Source organism: Mytilus galloprovincialis, chromosome 10, assembly GCF_965363235.1.
Source record: "Mytilus galloprovincialis chromosome 10, xbMytGall1.hap1.1, whole genome shotgun sequence".
Classification (NCBI taxonomy): Eukaryota; Metazoa; Mollusca; class Bivalvia; order Mytilida; family Mytilidae; genus Mytilus; species Mytilus galloprovincialis.
Genome location: NC_134847.1, coordinates 56,459,749 through 56,476,113, shown reverse-complemented (window position 1 = coordinate 56,476,113; position 16,365 = coordinate 56,459,749). Strand labels below are relative to the sequence as shown.

The 16,365-nt window shown below is 32.3% G+C and overlaps 2 protein-coding genes across 6 annotated transcripts in view; one reads left to right on the top strand and one right to left on the bottom strand.

Moving 5' to 3' along the window:
• The window catches only part of LOC143047903 (proline-rich protein 5-like), a 19,697-nt gene extending 16,380 nt beyond the window's left edge, over positions 1–3,317 (top strand). For all 4 annotated transcript variants that reach the window (XM_076221244.1, XM_076221246.1, XM_076221245.1 and 1 more), the window contains exons 8-10: positions 214–281; positions 945–1,107; positions 2,397–3,317. In XM_076221244.1, coding sequence (XP_076077359.1) covers positions 214–281; positions 945–1,107; positions 2,397–2,590 — 425 coding nt within the window. In that variant the 3' untranslated portion in view covers positions 2,591–3,317. The remainder of the gene's footprint in view (positions 1–213; positions 282–944; positions 1,108–2,396) is intronic.
• LOC143047902 (uncharacterized) lies at positions 3,221–16,365 on the bottom strand. Of its 2 annotated transcripts, XR_012969690.1 has the most exons (7): positions 15,928–16,365; positions 15,622–15,657; positions 10,462–10,791; positions 6,223–8,274; positions 4,836–4,914; positions 3,433–4,365; positions 3,221–3,370 (listed from the first exon to the last, which is right to left on the bottom strand). XR_012969690.1 is itself a non-coding variant. In XM_076221242.1 (6 exons), exons 1-6 carry the CDS (start codon positions 16,013–16,015, stop codon positions 4,110–4,112), a joined length of 2,841 nt encoding a protein of 946 aa, XP_076077357.1. In that variant the 5' UTR covers positions 16,016–16,365; the 3' UTR covers positions 3,221–4,109. The 2 variants fall into 2 exon arrangements, 1 of the variants encoding a protein (XP_076077357.1); XM_076221242.1 differs by having other exon boundaries at positions 3,221–4,365.

Here is a 16,365-nt window from a genome sequence, read left to right as displayed (position 1 = left end):
TGAGATCTTCATGCTTATCTCTAGATGTATTGTTTTCTTTTTTCGTGCTATTGATGTTGTTTCGATCGTTGATTATATACCTACATTTATTCTTGTTCAGGAAAAAGTAAATAAATGCAAATAAGAAATGATTAAGTAGCAGTCACAATTTATTACAGCAATCAAATTAGGAAATTGGAATTATAATGACAATTTGCATTGAATCTTTTTCAGAAACAATGTCGTCACTTCCAGATGATGATATTACACCAGACGTGAGACAGATGCTCTTAGTTCTACAGGTACCTATGAAACTTCATCTAATATTTTTTATTGTCTGCATTTTCATTTTCTGACGGCAAGAACTGTACAAAACGAAGATGCGACTAAATAAAATCATGCATTGAAACCCTATTGGAATCAAATATGTGCAGCGGATTTTGATTACCTTCCTTTCCAAAAGGGCAAACTCGTGTGATTTGTTTTGGGTACGTTCTCTTTAGTCTGTCGATTTGTTGTTTCAAAAAGTATCTCCTCTGAAAATCAGAGCTAATTTGAACAACTAAGCCTACGTAATTCTTATGTGAACGTATATTTGTTTTGCCTAACAAAAGTTCCACTTGATTTTTTTTATAAACCTTGTCATGATGTCTGTTCCTGATATATTTCAAGTGTAATCCCCATCAGAATTTTGGTTGATGTGTATACTACCTTAACCCATGACATAGACCGTCACTTCAACAAAAAAGTACAACGAAAGATTAAAATTCTTTTTAAAAACTACTTGAATAATCGATCGTTTTCAAATTCTATTACGTGTTGACAATTGACAAAAAATAAGAAGAGCCTTACATGTTGTTAAGAGCCTTTAGTTGTCAGTTTACTAAAAATGTGAAACTTAATAGGTATATATAATAGCTCCTCCGTTTATTTTACGAGATGAACAACTTTAGTTTTTATTTTAGAGTGTTCATGATGGTTATCCACCAAGCGAAAACCATCTGAGAATTGAAAAGTTAGTGGCAAGATGTGTAAGCCCATACTTAGGGTTCTTTGGATTGTATGAAGGATCTCCTGTTCCAACAACAGAAGTCTCAATAAGACCAACAACCAATCTAAAACTTCTAGGTAAGTTTTAAAATGGCAATACGTTTCTTGAATGGCAAGCAGTTTGATCAAATCTTTTATCTTATTTTCATATTTTATTGTATATCCTCATTTACTTTATTTTCATATCGGTCGGAAAAACTATGCATCGTAAATGATAAGTTTGGTTCAATATTTGAATTGAGTACGTCTACGTCAGCTAAATTGAATACATATTATTTCCAGAACAATCACATATATCAAAAGAACGAATGAAAGATCAGTAAATTGCTGGAAGAACTTGAAATAGAAAAAAGAGATAAAAAACAAAATTAAAGATGTTTGATGGTGTTTCTACACAAATCATTCAAGTAAACGACATTGGTGATAATTCGTTTTAATATCAAATAGTTATTGATAAACGCATCGTAATCTACGTAGTCAGCAACTTCTGCAAATCAATTGAATTACTAGTCATAACATATTCGAACATTAAATGTTTCCAACAACAATCGATGCAAAATAAAGTTAACGTGGTCAATAGTGTTTATGTTTAAATTAGCGTCAATTCGTGATCAGACTGTTTTCCTAATTTCAGTTATGACAATAACAAGAATGATCGTATATAATACAAAATTAAGTTAGTATTCTGTTGTTCATTGTAGCAAACGCATATACTTTAGTTCTAAATGTCTTGATCCTTTTCAATCAACTGGGGGCTGAATCAATTTTCATGTTCAGTGATTTTGATGTGATTGGTATGAAGGGTTGTGGTTTTCTCGTACAAGTTATGATGGCATGATACTTTACCCTTATCGTGACGGACTGTGCTTGATTTTCGTATAATGAAGACATACTATTTCTGTAAGTTTAATTGAGGTCTGGAGTTGGAATGTTTGTTACTGCTAGAAGTCCTATGTTAATTTATGTTGATCATTGTCATTTTGCTTAGTTTTTACTGTTTCCTATTCTAACAACGGTCTCGGGACACCTTTTATATTGAATTTTTAATGTGCCTATCACTGTGTGTTGTTTATTCCACATTGGCTAGATGAATATATGTACCTGTTGTAAGCCTGGAACATATAGCCTTTGTGAGTATTGTGTGTTTAATGTTTTTTTAATTCATCCATATGTTTCGGAGTTTAGTAAGGCGTCTATTTCGCCGAACAAGTATACATCAGCTGAAGCCGGCCTCCGGGTGCGGAATTTTCTTGCTGAGTTGGACCCATTAGTAGCCTTAGGTATTTTGGTCGGGTTGTTGTCTCTGTGACACATTTCCCGTTTCCATTATTAATGTTATTAAAATATATATATTTATTTATTTGTAGAAAAACCGGAAGCCTATGAATTTGAAGTTAAACAACAATCTATAGCTAGACCACGATCTGTGCAATTGATATCTCCGCGGTCTTCACATCGACCTGGTAATGGTTTTGTATTAAATCATCTATTGGCACCAGTAAAGGAACAGGAAACAGGGCGGCGACACAGCATCGACGTATACGACAAGCTAAACAAATGAACAATCATATAAAGGAGATCGCTGAGAAATCCAAAAACACTCGACACGCACATAGTCGCAAGAAATCCATAACTTTACTGGAATGGCAAAAGTGGTGACATCCATGGACGAGTGACACGACGATAAGAGAATATGGAGACCCTAGACACCTATAGTACATTTATGTCTACTATAATAATTAATTGCCGATAGAGCTCATTTGTATATCGCCGCGGGAAGTTGCTGTGTGTAAATTTCCAGAAAATAAAAAGGAAAAAATGAAACCCTTCACATTATCTATTATTATGCCCTTTGTTCTGTTAAAATCATTTTTTTGTGCTTTTTTTCACATTGCTTGAGCAGTGTGAGAAAAATATTTCTCCTCACTAAGTGAAATATCTGTTCTCAGCAACTGATTGGTCGAAATGTAATTATGACGTTAAATTTGTCTTGATATCTTCTAAATTTCCTATGGTGACGTTCTGAATAAGGCGACCATGCCTGATGACGTCACGTATAAAGTATAAAAATTTCTGCAAATCTTTGAAAAAGAAGGATAAAAAATCATTAGAGAAACAAATTCAACCACTATTTAACTCGTGCATTACGATATTCTAAAATCGTATAACACTTGTTGTTCAGAACAAAATCTTATTGATTTAGTAATGTTTATTGATTTATGAAATTACTGAAAATACGAAATGCTGATGAAATAATATAAATACTACTACACAAATAAACAAAAATTTAAAATGTCTATTTACACATATCAATTGGTATTCTCTGAGAAAAAAACAACACCTAACATGTCTATCTGTACTGTATACAGATCAATTGGTATTCTCTGAGAAAAAAAACAACACCTAACATGTCTATCTATACTGTATACAGATCAATTGGTATTCTCTGAGAAAAAAACAACACCTAACATGTCTATCTATACTGTATACAGATCAATTGGTATTCTCTGAGAAAAAAGCAACACCTAACATGTCTATCTATACTGTATACAGATCAATTGGTATTCACCGAGAAAAAAACCAACACATAACATGTCTATCTATACTGTATACAGATCAATCGATATTCTCCGAGACAAAAACAATCTCATTCATATCACACACCATGATGATTGCGCATGCACTGCAAGAACAAAGTGATACTGTTTAGGATCCAATGTACAGATAAAGCGTTATCAACATAAATTGAGTTTAAAATAAGAAGAATGAATATGACAGTCTGACAACTATAGACTTGCGAAAACAATTGCATACACTAAGCGCTAGTCATTACATATTAACAACTTCTGAGTTTACATTACTAATATGTTACAAGAGGGACAGTATGATTTAACTCGTAAACATCTTTCATGTTTGAAATGACCGTATTTCATGTCATTTGTTTATGACAATAGTCCACTTTTACAGCACGTATATCACGTGCATGATCAATAATATATTTCTGCATCGTCCTTTACAGATTCAGTGAACCATTTTATGCTTCTCTAAATAATTATGCACATAACAGTTTCAATCACAAACTATAACTGATCATCATTAGTTTCTTGTGTCTTTGTATCTACCGGTTTTGACTCGGGAACACTAGAAGCTGACCCATTTCGAACTCCTTCAACTTCCGTTGTTTCAAGTTCCGGTTCCTCGTGAATAGTTCCATGTCCGTTTTGTCCAAATGACGAATTCACTGCATTTTGTCTTTCTAATTCCATCAGTGGATTGTCAATACCTTTCCCATTGAGTTCAAGATCTTTAGAGGCAGCCATGTTAGATGATCTTTTCCTGTAATTCAAAAAATTGTTAGATGGTTTTATTCTTATTTAAAAAAAGAACGTAATATATGGGTATAATATGTAATAATAAAAACGCAGAAGACTATATACTAGTCATGAAGAGTGCGTTCTTGGAATACTATTCAATGTGTATCCGTGGCTAGAGGTATATACAGACTTTTTTTTTCTATGTACAAGATGAAACTGCATGAGTAAACATAAAAAGTCAGATTGGTCTTAAATTTACAGTACCTACACTGGAGGTAACACGTATGGTCAAAGTATTGTGAAAATCCTTAGATTTAATTCCCTGTTCCAACTTTCTCAATTTAGAACTCAATCATTCGAATCGCAAATACAACTGAATTTCAGAAAGAAGTTTAAACTCCAAGCTGAGATAATGATTAGGTAAAATATACTAAATATCATCTATATTTGTTCAGTGTACTACATGATCAACTGTCTGTGTATTATACGTACCTTTTCTGTAGAATTGTTGTCAGGATGACTATCACTGCAACCAAAGCTAAGATACCAATCACTGAACCAATCACTATAACTGTAAAAAAAAAGTATAATGTATGATATAACAAGAAAGTGTCCATAGTACACGAATGCCCCACTCCCATGATCATTTTCTATGTTCAGTGGACCGTGAAATTGGGATAAAAAATATAATTTGGCATTTAAATTAGAAAGATCATATCATAGGGAACATGTGTACTAAGTTTGAAGTTGATTGGACTTCAACTTCATCAAAAACTACCTTGACCAAAAACTTTAACCTGAACGAACGAACGAACGAACGGGCGGAAGGACGGACGGACGGACGCACAGACCAGAAAACATAATGCCCCTCTACTATCGTAGGTGGGTCATAAAAATAAGGAGATGTGTTATAATTGCTAATGTAACAACGATCCGCCAGAGTTCAAATGACGAATAGACCAGCAACAATAAGTGATGTAAAATGTGAAACAATTCATACGAGAAAAATAATGACCCATTTTAGACACAAACAATTTACTAAGGACAAATATTCCAGATATGAACAACAACCTTTGAATTACAGACTTCTGGTTTCTGTTATCTAGTTGTTTTGTTTGCCAATATACCAAAAATTATTCTGATTACTAAATATAAGAACACCCTAAGATTTAAATATCACACTGCGGATATCTCTAGCGACTCGTAGAAGGGATCCATGGTATACGTAAATTTGAAACTCTAAATATAGATCTATAGGTGAAAATATTTAAATATAAAGAATTCTTTATCAAAATACAATGCTATACATTTTTTTCTTCTTTAAGACTTAACACTCAAATGAAAAACAGGAAACCAAATTCGAAAATATTGAAATAACAACACTACGTCAAATAAACAGTTTCATTTGTAAATTTTAACATTGGGTGTTTTCGCTTCGTGGTGCTCAGACAAGTTTGACACAATACAGTTTATAGATGAAGAACATCTCTGATGAAAGACCTCATTTTTGATGATTTATTTACATGTGCACTTTCCGTCATGTATTGATACAAAAAAAAGGTAAAACAAAAATTAAAAAAAACGAACTTCGAGGGAATTTCAAAACGTACAACATATCCTTTTTTTGTCATAAATAAGAGTAGATATGATTCATTACCAGTGCATATTGTATGATACATCAGATAACTGCTCCTTTCGAGTAGGCCATTATTCAAACGGGTAAATGTCAGTCACAAACAATGTCAAAGAAGACATCAATGAATTGTGTGTAAAGTTGAAAAATACAGATAGCAGAAGTTGCCTATCTACCAGAACATCATTTTAAAAACGATACACAATGTCGAATAAAAAAAAGTCTTATCGAGAGCAATGCACTTACTTGTTACAGTTTCTTCACTGAGGACATCCTCCTCCTCTGTTGCACCTTGTGGTTCCAGATTTTCACCAGTGTTAGGTACTTTTGTGGTGAAATAGTTATCTGATATACCACTGAATATTTTATCCAATTCATTTTGATTTACAGGTGGAAGCAATCTTATGTTTTGTTTTACATTTTGGTCTGGAACAATTGGCATTATTTTCATTGGACGGTTTTTCTCAGTTATATGTTCATGTTCTTTTGTAGTTACTGATTCAGGTATAACTGGTATATGTTCATGCTCTTTTGTAGTTCCTGTTTCTGGTATAGCTGGCATATGTTCATGCTCTTTAGTAATTCTTGTTTCGGGTATAACTGGTATATGTTCATGCATGTTTGTAGTTCCTGTTTCTGGTATAATTGGTATATGCCCATGCTCTTTTGTATGTTCTGTTTCTGGTATTACTGGTATAGCATTCACAGGAGTTTCTTCCGGAGTACTTTTTGCTTGTTCTGTAGTGCTATCTGCTTCAATAAACGCATTTGTTGTCGGTGGAACGGTCGTCGTTGTCGTTTCAGCTTGTGTTGTTGTTTCAGGCTCTGTTGTCGCAACTGTTGTTTTTGTCGTTTCAAATTGCTGTGTTGTTGTTTCAGGCTCTGTTGTCGCAACTGTTGTTTTTGTCGTTTCAACTTGTGTTGTTGTTTTAGACTCCGTTGTCGCAACGGTTGTTTTTATCGTTTTAAATTGTTGTGTTGTGGTTTCAGGTTCTGTAGACATTGCAACTGATGTTGTATCCTCCACATGTTGTGCTAATGTAGTCGGAAGTAGATTTGAAGTAATAGTCTCGGTATTTGTTGGGAAGACGTCAATACCTTGAGGGGGTAGCATTTCTGTAAAATTCCCTGCTTTACTTTGGTGTTCATTAACTGATAATGTAGACGATGTAGCATTGACAATAGTAGTAACTTGTGTCAAGGTTGTTACTTCACTGGTTTTAGTAGGAACGATAGCTAACGTTGAGGGCACAATGGACATAAATGCCATATCGTTGCTTGTTATCTCAGTTATAGGGTCAACAATTGCTGATGGTGCTAGAGCAGACGATAATGATTTTAGATTAGATATTTCCCAAGACATTGTTGGTTTGAGATATTCAAAGTCAAAACCTGACGACAAAATAGTATCAGAAGTAGACGGAGATATGGTCGACTGCTTATGTGTATCGGATAATAAAAAGTCTTGCTCTGTGGTACTTGACAGAATATCTGTATTCTTGGATATTATTTCATTGGTTTTATTTTTATCATCTGGTAGCATTAACGACCATGCATCTCTCGACGGTTGTATGTCAGGAACAACGGAATTACTTTGAACCGTTACTTGTTCCTTGATCGCATTGTTAAGTTGATTCTCGGTAACCTTTTCTTTTTCTAAATATGAATAAAACAAATTCATCGGCGACGGATCGGACGTTGATGATGGTACATTTTCCGTGGTAGTTTTATAGTGAGCGCTTATCAATTGTGCATTCCTAGAAACTAACTCGCTGTATTTGTCAGTGGATGTTATTCTATCGCTGAGGTTCAATGAAGAATTATTCATATCAGTATATTCATTCTTTGTGACATTTTGTATTTCATCTGTGTATGTAGTATTTATCATCATTAAAGGGATATCTGTGGAGTTGATAGGCTCAAACAATACAGTTGAAATGTCACTTTCATTAGAATTTGAACCGTTATATTGTTTGATAACTGCGTTTACCACCTCGACAGGTATTGTTTCTGTAATATTAGATGTACTTTCCGTGTTGTTATTATGAGGCATTGGTGTGATTGTTTCTTTTGTACTTGGAAGCTGTTCCGTGTTATTGAGAAGACTCATCAACTCAGAGGATGACATCAAGGGTTCAAAAAGTACAGAAGCATTTGGATTTCTACTAATTTCATCAAGAACTGCTCCAGAAGTTTGATTATTCTGTTGCAGTAATTCTTTCATGATAGACATTGGTGGAATTTCTGTTGTCACTGTGACTTCATTTTCATAACAGTTCATTGTTATCAGCTCATCAGCTAAAATAAGATAATATAAAGGAATTTAAAGGTCAAATACAGAGATGGTATATCGAAGTAAAAAACATATTACAAACCATAGGAGTACAAATACCAGAAGACATAATTACAATTGCATTTACGTTTGTCTGAAAAAAAATCATTCGATACGCTCAAAATGGTACACATTATATTTTGTTCAGAAATAATGAGTTGCCAATTAAATCGAACATTTTGGTGAATACGCTATCAAAGATTTAAAAAAAAAGTTTTTTGAGTATTTTAACACAAATTAACAAAACCTTAATATTACGTTATTCGACTACGTAATCTACAGTCTAGAGTTAAAGTGTCTAGGGGTAATCAAATAACAGTACTCGTTCAATTTAAGATCACTGAATGAATAAAAATGTTCTCGAAAATTATATACGTTTGAAAGTTTGTACTTTTATATTTCGATTGTCAATATTTTATATTCATGTATTTGAAATTTCAAAATTATATCCTCAGGGGTATCTAACAAATTTGGACATAAAAACACATGTACCATAGAACAAAATAAATGTCCTACATCTTTATTACTTGATTTTGGTTTGGTTTAACTCTAAATCAAAGGAATATTCTATCTCGTGTTGTTAGTTTGTTCGCTGAATACAAAAATCTTTTAAATCCAAATACACAATTTATCGAATGTAAAGGAAAACACTACTTGTAGGCAAGCACTAAGTAAATTAATATGATTTAATACGATTATTTTGACCTGAACAGATCTAAAACCACTTAACTTCTGCGGTTAATTCAATACTTTTGAGACAATTTTCTTGCAGTCATTTAAGATCTGTTCAGGATATGTTCAAACTGGTGAGCAATTTGCTATGTACCCATTTACATCAACAGCATTGTGTTTGTTTTAGGAAAAGCTACTGAAAAGTACTGAATTGACTGCAGGCAAATTGTCTGAACAGTACTGAATATACCGCAGTGAACAAGTCTGAGAATTGTCTGAACCGTACTGAATATACCGCAGTGAACAAGTCTGAGAATTGTCTGAACAGTACTGAATATACTGCAGTGAACAAGTCTGATAATTGATTGAAAGACTAGACATGACTCATTTATTTACTGTTCAACCTTTTTATATGATGTTAAGATATAAATGCAATTGGTGATACATAACCTATTTGCTGTATCCTATACATGTTGGCCAATTCCTACAGTGACCTTTATCGTTCACTATCAAAAGGCTTTAAGAGATACTTTTGTTCACTCTTCAGAACATTGATGAATGCTCCCATTATTATCTATCTACCTCCTTCAGTTGTTACTTGGATATAGTATCAGTGTCAGTAATGATTGAACTGGTAGTTGGTTTTTATACATACCTTTTTCAGTGTTATTTTGTGTAGAATATCCAGTTTTGGGACCGATTGGAAGTCGATGTTTCTAAATGTCTCTTGCAGTTCAATATCTACGGTCAGTATTATAAACGATTGGCAGTCGATATATCTACAACCCCCCCCCCCCCATTCAGTGGTAACTTTCAAACATACAGTATCCAACCGAAGTTACAATTGAACTGCAAATTTCAACATACCTCTTTCAATGGTAATTTTGATACTGTATCCAGTGTCAGTAACGACTCCCTCAATCGTCGATATTTCTACACATCGCTTACGCTCGGTGTAACAATATAAGCAAATATAATGCCTATTCAAGTTTAAATGAGCATGGATCATGGCCTGAATGAGTCATTTCTTACCTCAGGGCCAATAACTCTTTCCCTGGTAACCAATAAGCTATTTGTGTGTGGATTTTTGATACAATATCTAGGGTCAATAACGATTGATAGTAGTTATATCTACCCAACTCTTTAAAGCTTAAGTTAACTAGGATACCGTTACCAGTACCAGTAACAGTGGCGCTAGTAATCGATTGTACAGTACCCAATGGTCCATTATTAGTAACAGTTGATAAAGCAGTCAATATATTTACCTATCTCCTTTAGTGGTAACTGTATTGCAGTACCTTTTATTAGAAACGAGTAAAACAGCAGTTGATATCTCTTCCCTACATCTTTTAATCGTAATGTTTATTCAGAATCCAGTTTTAGGTACGATTTAACTAGAAATCGATATTTTTATCGGTATATCTGTCAATGATTATTGAAATATAGTAGCCTGTAACAATAGCGTTGATAATTCTACTTACCATATTCAGTGGAAACTTGAATGCAGTATCCAGTATCAGTAACAGTCGAACTAGTAGTCGATATTTCTACAACACCTTGGTTTTCTATCGATGTATCGATATATTCCTTAGAGGTAGTGCATTCAATCTTAGGGTTTTGTGCTAGTTTGAATGTCACAACTGTACCACACTCTAATGTCGAAGGAGCATTTAATGTATTAATTGAAAGTGCAGTTGAATTAACAATTATTTCACATGTACAGCGTTGTCCAACAACAGTGTTTGAGAAAAGTGAAGTATCTATGTCGATGGCTGATGATATAACAGAAGATTGTTGACACATAGAGACAACTGAAAATAGAAACATCAAAGTTTTATTGTCAATGAATAGATTAACAAAGATTGTTGACACATAGAGACAACTGAAAATAGAAATATCAAAGTTTTATTGTCAATGAATAGATTAACAAAGATTGTTGACACATAGAGACAACTGAAAATAGAAATATCAAAGTTTTATTGTCAATGAATAGATTAACAAAGATTGTTGACACATAGAGACAACTGAAAATAGAAATATCAAAGTTTTATTGTCAATGAATAGATTAACAAAGATTGTTGACACATAGAGACAACTGAAAATAGAAATATCAAAATTTTATTCTCAATGAATAGATTAACAAAAGGTTAAATGAATTATTAAAAAAGACACGTATTATCATTTATATGGTCATTGTTACAAATTAAATGTTTACAATTTGTTTTCAAAATACGAAGAATGTTTACGCCAGGTAAAAACTACGTTAGCTGTATTTGGCAAAACCTTTCGAAATGTTGGGTCCGCAATAATTCTCAACTTTGTACTTCCTTTGGCTTTTTTTTAGTTTTTTCTTTGTTTTTGTGGGATTGTAATAAGTCTTTTGTAAAACAAGAACGCGTCTGGTGTAATTTTTTTTTAATATTTATAATGAGTTTATGGATAGAACCGAAAACGAGCCAAACTGATGTGATTCATGTTATCTATTACCACCATAAAGATTCAGCGTCATACAAATAGATGACGTAGCTGTTCGTCAAACGGTGATACATGTCTACTGGTTTCTTGAAAGCTCAAGAACTGTTAATTTGCTGGTTATTATCTTGAGACCCCAATGATCACAAGTAAATTTCTGCAGAATAGTTTAATTCAGAGACATACATGTATATTTTAACGAAACCTCTTGAAACTTTTTATAATTTTATAGTATAGTGATAAGCTTCAGCAATAATAGGCTTGAATAAAGAATAGCGCAAACATCTTAATGCTTAATTGGTTCTCCCAGGTTTTTTTTTTTTATCATGCTATGATTTTCTTGTTGAGTTATTGATTAGTAGTTGAAATGGTGTAATACACGTTTTACACGACTTTTATGTCAAGGTCATAATGACATGCTTCACATTCCAGTCAGCCTCATTCTGGTCATAAAAGTGATCAGTTAATAATCCCAATACATCAATGGTGACACGTGACTGTACGGACCTGTAAGGATTACATCATATTGACCACACCATTTGATTGATTTATAACAAATTCATTTGACGTTTATAGAACATTGTTTTCCTTTACTTTGATTATTATATAGTCGTCTGCATTCCATTACAGTTTAGTGGCTAATGAATGTTTGGGGAAGAATAGCATAGAAAATCTTTATAATATTTTCAAAAGACTCCGTTTATTAATTTGTCTGCAATCATGTAAAGGCGTTCACGAATAAACATCTTTGTATATGATCTTTTAATTGAACCTCATATCAGTTTTCTATTTAAAAAAGGAGTAGATGTGATGTGATTGCCAATGAGACAAGTATTCCTCAGAAACCAACAGCGTTGTCGTTATTAGCGTAGTGTCAACGTACAGCCCTCAACAAAAAACACAACACATTTCTCTAATTCTATATGTAACATCTCCTTTTTTGTATCTTTTCGTCCCTCTTTAATGTTTGATATAAAATAACTAACGCAAATTGAATTTTATGTTGTAAAAGTCAGATAAGTTTTATTTTAAAATCTTTCCTTTGATTTAAATCTTCCTGTCAAGATAACATACATATTAAACAGATGTAACGTAACCTTTAGTGTTAATATCCATGAGCACCTTGTCCATCAAGATGACAGATAGAGATATTAATTACGCAACATCTATGTTGCTACAAGCCTATATCTCAATTCTTACACATTATACGAACATTCTGTCAATTTAATTATTAATGCTAGTCAGATGTGTTAATCATATGAAAGACTTCACGTAACTTCTATCAAATTAATCACACAGATGGAGGTATCAACGGAATAGACGGACTATCGTTGAATTACAAGCTCATGACTTGAGAGAGGCACATAAATAGACTAAGCCTGTGACAGATCAAAGGAGCGGCCAATATTTTGTATTTTCACTATATTTTTGTAATTTTGTGACAGACCTAATTCGTAACTTATTTATGTAAAGTTCGATTCACAACTACAATAATTCGTCATCAATTATATATATATAGAATCTTTTCATGAATTTTAAGTAACAAATGGTGTTGATAGTTAGTCAGTTCGCTCTCAAATTTACTTAAATTGTGATAATTATTTCAATGTTTACCTGCGGGCTAATAGCAGCATTGGTGTTTTTATAATTAATATGTATTATAATTATTTAATGTAGATATCCCATATTTCAATTCAATATTTATTGCAAGTAGGACTCCTGTCTAGTTTCTGTTATTTTTGGTTAGAAATCATTGATCAGAATACTTAATCATTCATGGCGTACTTTGTGAGATATATATACATAAATATGTTGTGATAATACTTTTAAGTTAGCTTAATCAGATAAGTAAATGTCATTAAATGCATTATATCTGTTTACAACTTTAAAGAAGGTACATCTAAAAAAAAAGTAGTACATCTAATTACATGTCCTGTGTACCTATAAATGCATGTCCGTGTTATTTCCTCAGGGTGAGCAATATCTGTTTTAGATCAAAAATAATTTTATGTTGAATAATAATGCTTTTAATAGCGAAGAAAACAATACTTGATTTATGGTTATTTGAACCGTAAATATGAGTGCGTTGTTACAATATTTAGATATCTGTACGACAGGGTTGTCAACATTTACCTTACATCTATAAAACTAATTAAAAATTTAATTGTCATAATAATAAATATATGAATATAAAATTAAATTCAAATATGTTTTCGCACAAAATTAGGCCCTTTAACCTGCGTACAATGTATGCATCTTTTGATCGGTGTTTTATATGATAGCGTATTTGCTGGTCTGTTCTTGAAATTTATCTTATAGATATTAATGTTATGAATTAACGTATAATAGACCATAGAATGGAACATTTGAGCTTACTTATTATAATACACAGCTTTAAAAAAATAATTCAATTAATAAAATAAATGTATATGATGGAATGAGATAAAAAATTATGTAGAGCGATACGTGTGTTGTCATATAACTGAATAATTCATAATTGAAATTACGTGGTCAGTTTACAATGGTAATATAAATAATGCAAATCAGTAGAAACACATCACGTGTTGAATATTAATAAAAGTCATAAAGCCACTTAAGTTAAGCATTGTTCCGAACGGACGGGGTTTTCTACATGTCCTACGATAGATAAGTACTACGATTGGATATTTTAAATTAGGTTGTTTTATGCATACATGCCCAGGTGTATAATGTATAGTGAACGCCAATACATCAAACCAAACAACAACATGTAAAATTTAAGTAGGCTTTTAGAGGTAACTATGTTCTTTGTTAGTTCTCTCTTTCTCTCTATCCTCATTTCTTCAAACAGTTGGGGAATATTAGAAACAGTTCGATAGTAAAACTTAGTCTAGATAAAATAACCTATAAAATCAATGAAATCAGTATTTCATGCCATCAAATATAATTGTTCAAAAAGAATACAACGGCGAAGGAGAATGCTTGCAGTTACTGAAAACTGAAATAACCGCGACCTCTATACTTTAATATACAGTACAGCGCGAACACGGTATAAAGAAGATGAAGTTCTAAATACGTATCAAAAATGCACTGCTTAGTAAAGCAAATAAAGAAAAGTTGACTGCATAATATCAAAAATACAATGGTTATGCATAAACTCTCTCTATAAATATTTTGATCTTATATGCGGTGTGAAACATTGAATGTGGTTGTTATGAAAGAAAAGATTTATGTTACTATTTATAAAGTTATGTAAAGATCAAAGACATGTGATGTGCATTGATATAAATCATTTTTATGATATTTGATGACAAAACATAATCTATCTTTTAAATTGGAACATCAAATTTAATATTATTGCCAAAACCTGCAATAGGTACAATCGTCTCTTATGCAAATAATTGCTATATTATATGATTATAGTGGCGGATCCAAGGGGGAGGGATTGGGGCCCCCTTTTTTAGACGATCAAAGCATCAGAATGGAGATATATTGTTGGACCCCTCATTTTCCTGGGCTGGGACCTCCCTTTTTAAATGGCTGGATCCGCGCCTGTTTTATGACTATGTTAATCTGTAGATCACAAATTCGTTCTTATTTTGTTATAAATGGCATATTTGTATTCTTAAAAACAATTTATACATGCATGCTGTATATCTGGTTTAACACTTTGTTGTATATGATGAAACGGCAATATATGTATATTCAACTTAACAATCGCTCAGAGTTATAATTTAGAACAATATATTATGGAGATTTGAAATATTTTTTTAACATTAGCATACATGTTTTGCAACATTACAAAATTTCTTGTTTGTACAGATGGCAAGCTCTGAGCGTTTCATGATTTTCAACTATCGAAACTGTCCAAAACAAAATTGATGGTCTGTGATCATAGGGAAATTGTATATAAAATAAGGCGTTGTGTAATGGTTGCCAACTAACAAACACCATAAGCAATGAGACGAAAGACACATATCTAACGGTACTCACAGTAATCTAGTTTAGAGCGTTATATGTTTATTCATTTTGAACCACACATTATTTATCATACTTATAATGAAATCAATAATCATTTTGCAATAGTTTACAATGGTTTTCTTTCGAATGTTTTGCTTGCTAACGTGTCTAATTATCAATCATATGGAAACGATTTTTTTCCAATACATGTATTATGATGTACAACTTACTTTTAGATGGATCTCCTTGACACACACCTCCCTCGACTGTAATAAAAGAGAAATACATGTAGGTATTGAAATTGTTTTATTTCATTCATAAAAATATAACAAACTATTCAACTTAATGATCTATATACATTAACTAAAGCTAGATTAAACGTCTAATTTCACACCACAGTAAATAGTACAAGAAATATGAAACCATCTTTAATGAATAAAATGTTAATTAGTTTACGTTTATATTTATGCATAATGAATTAAAAGTAATGAATTACGCCGCGTAACAACGTTGTGCTAAAAATTAAACATACATACCTTGTAGAACAAAGAAATTTACAAATACTATAACAAATAACGGAGTCGAATACATTTTGATTAGCTGTAATACTTCCATTTTAAACATATTTTTGTTTGTCCCAGGTATGTTAAAAACTGTCTCTCCTCAAGTTACATCGTATTTTAATGTTTTCCTTAAGCTAATCCAATGTTGTTTTTTCCCTTCAGATGCTGCACATGTATTTTATTTAACACCTTGTCATAAATCCACAATAATAATGAAATATATTAATATCTTTATCCTGCTGTGTTAAAAAATCTACTAAAGTCAACACTTCAATGTTTTAACATTTCACAATTAGACGATAAAATACATATCATTTCACCGGTATACAAACATCTAGTGGTAAAGGGCGGTAATAACGTAAAGAAGTGGACTTAGTGATGAATGGTCATCTGTCAGTCTAACGACACGAC

Excerpts from the sequence above, each read along its gene's own strand:
- LOC143047902 (XM_076221242.1), bottom strand. The coding sequence starts at position 16,015 with ATGTTTAAAATGGAAGTATTACAGCTAATCAAAATGTATTCGACTCCG. Across the intron at positions 15,658-15,927 it reads AAATTTCTTTGTTCTACAAG|TCGAGGGAGGTGTGTGTCAA; the intron begins GTATGTATGTTT and ends CTTTTATTACAG. Across the intron at positions 10,792-15,621 it reads TCAAGGAGATCCATCTAAAA|TTGTCTCTATGTGTCAACAA; the intron begins GTAAGTTGTACA and ends TTCTATTTTCAG.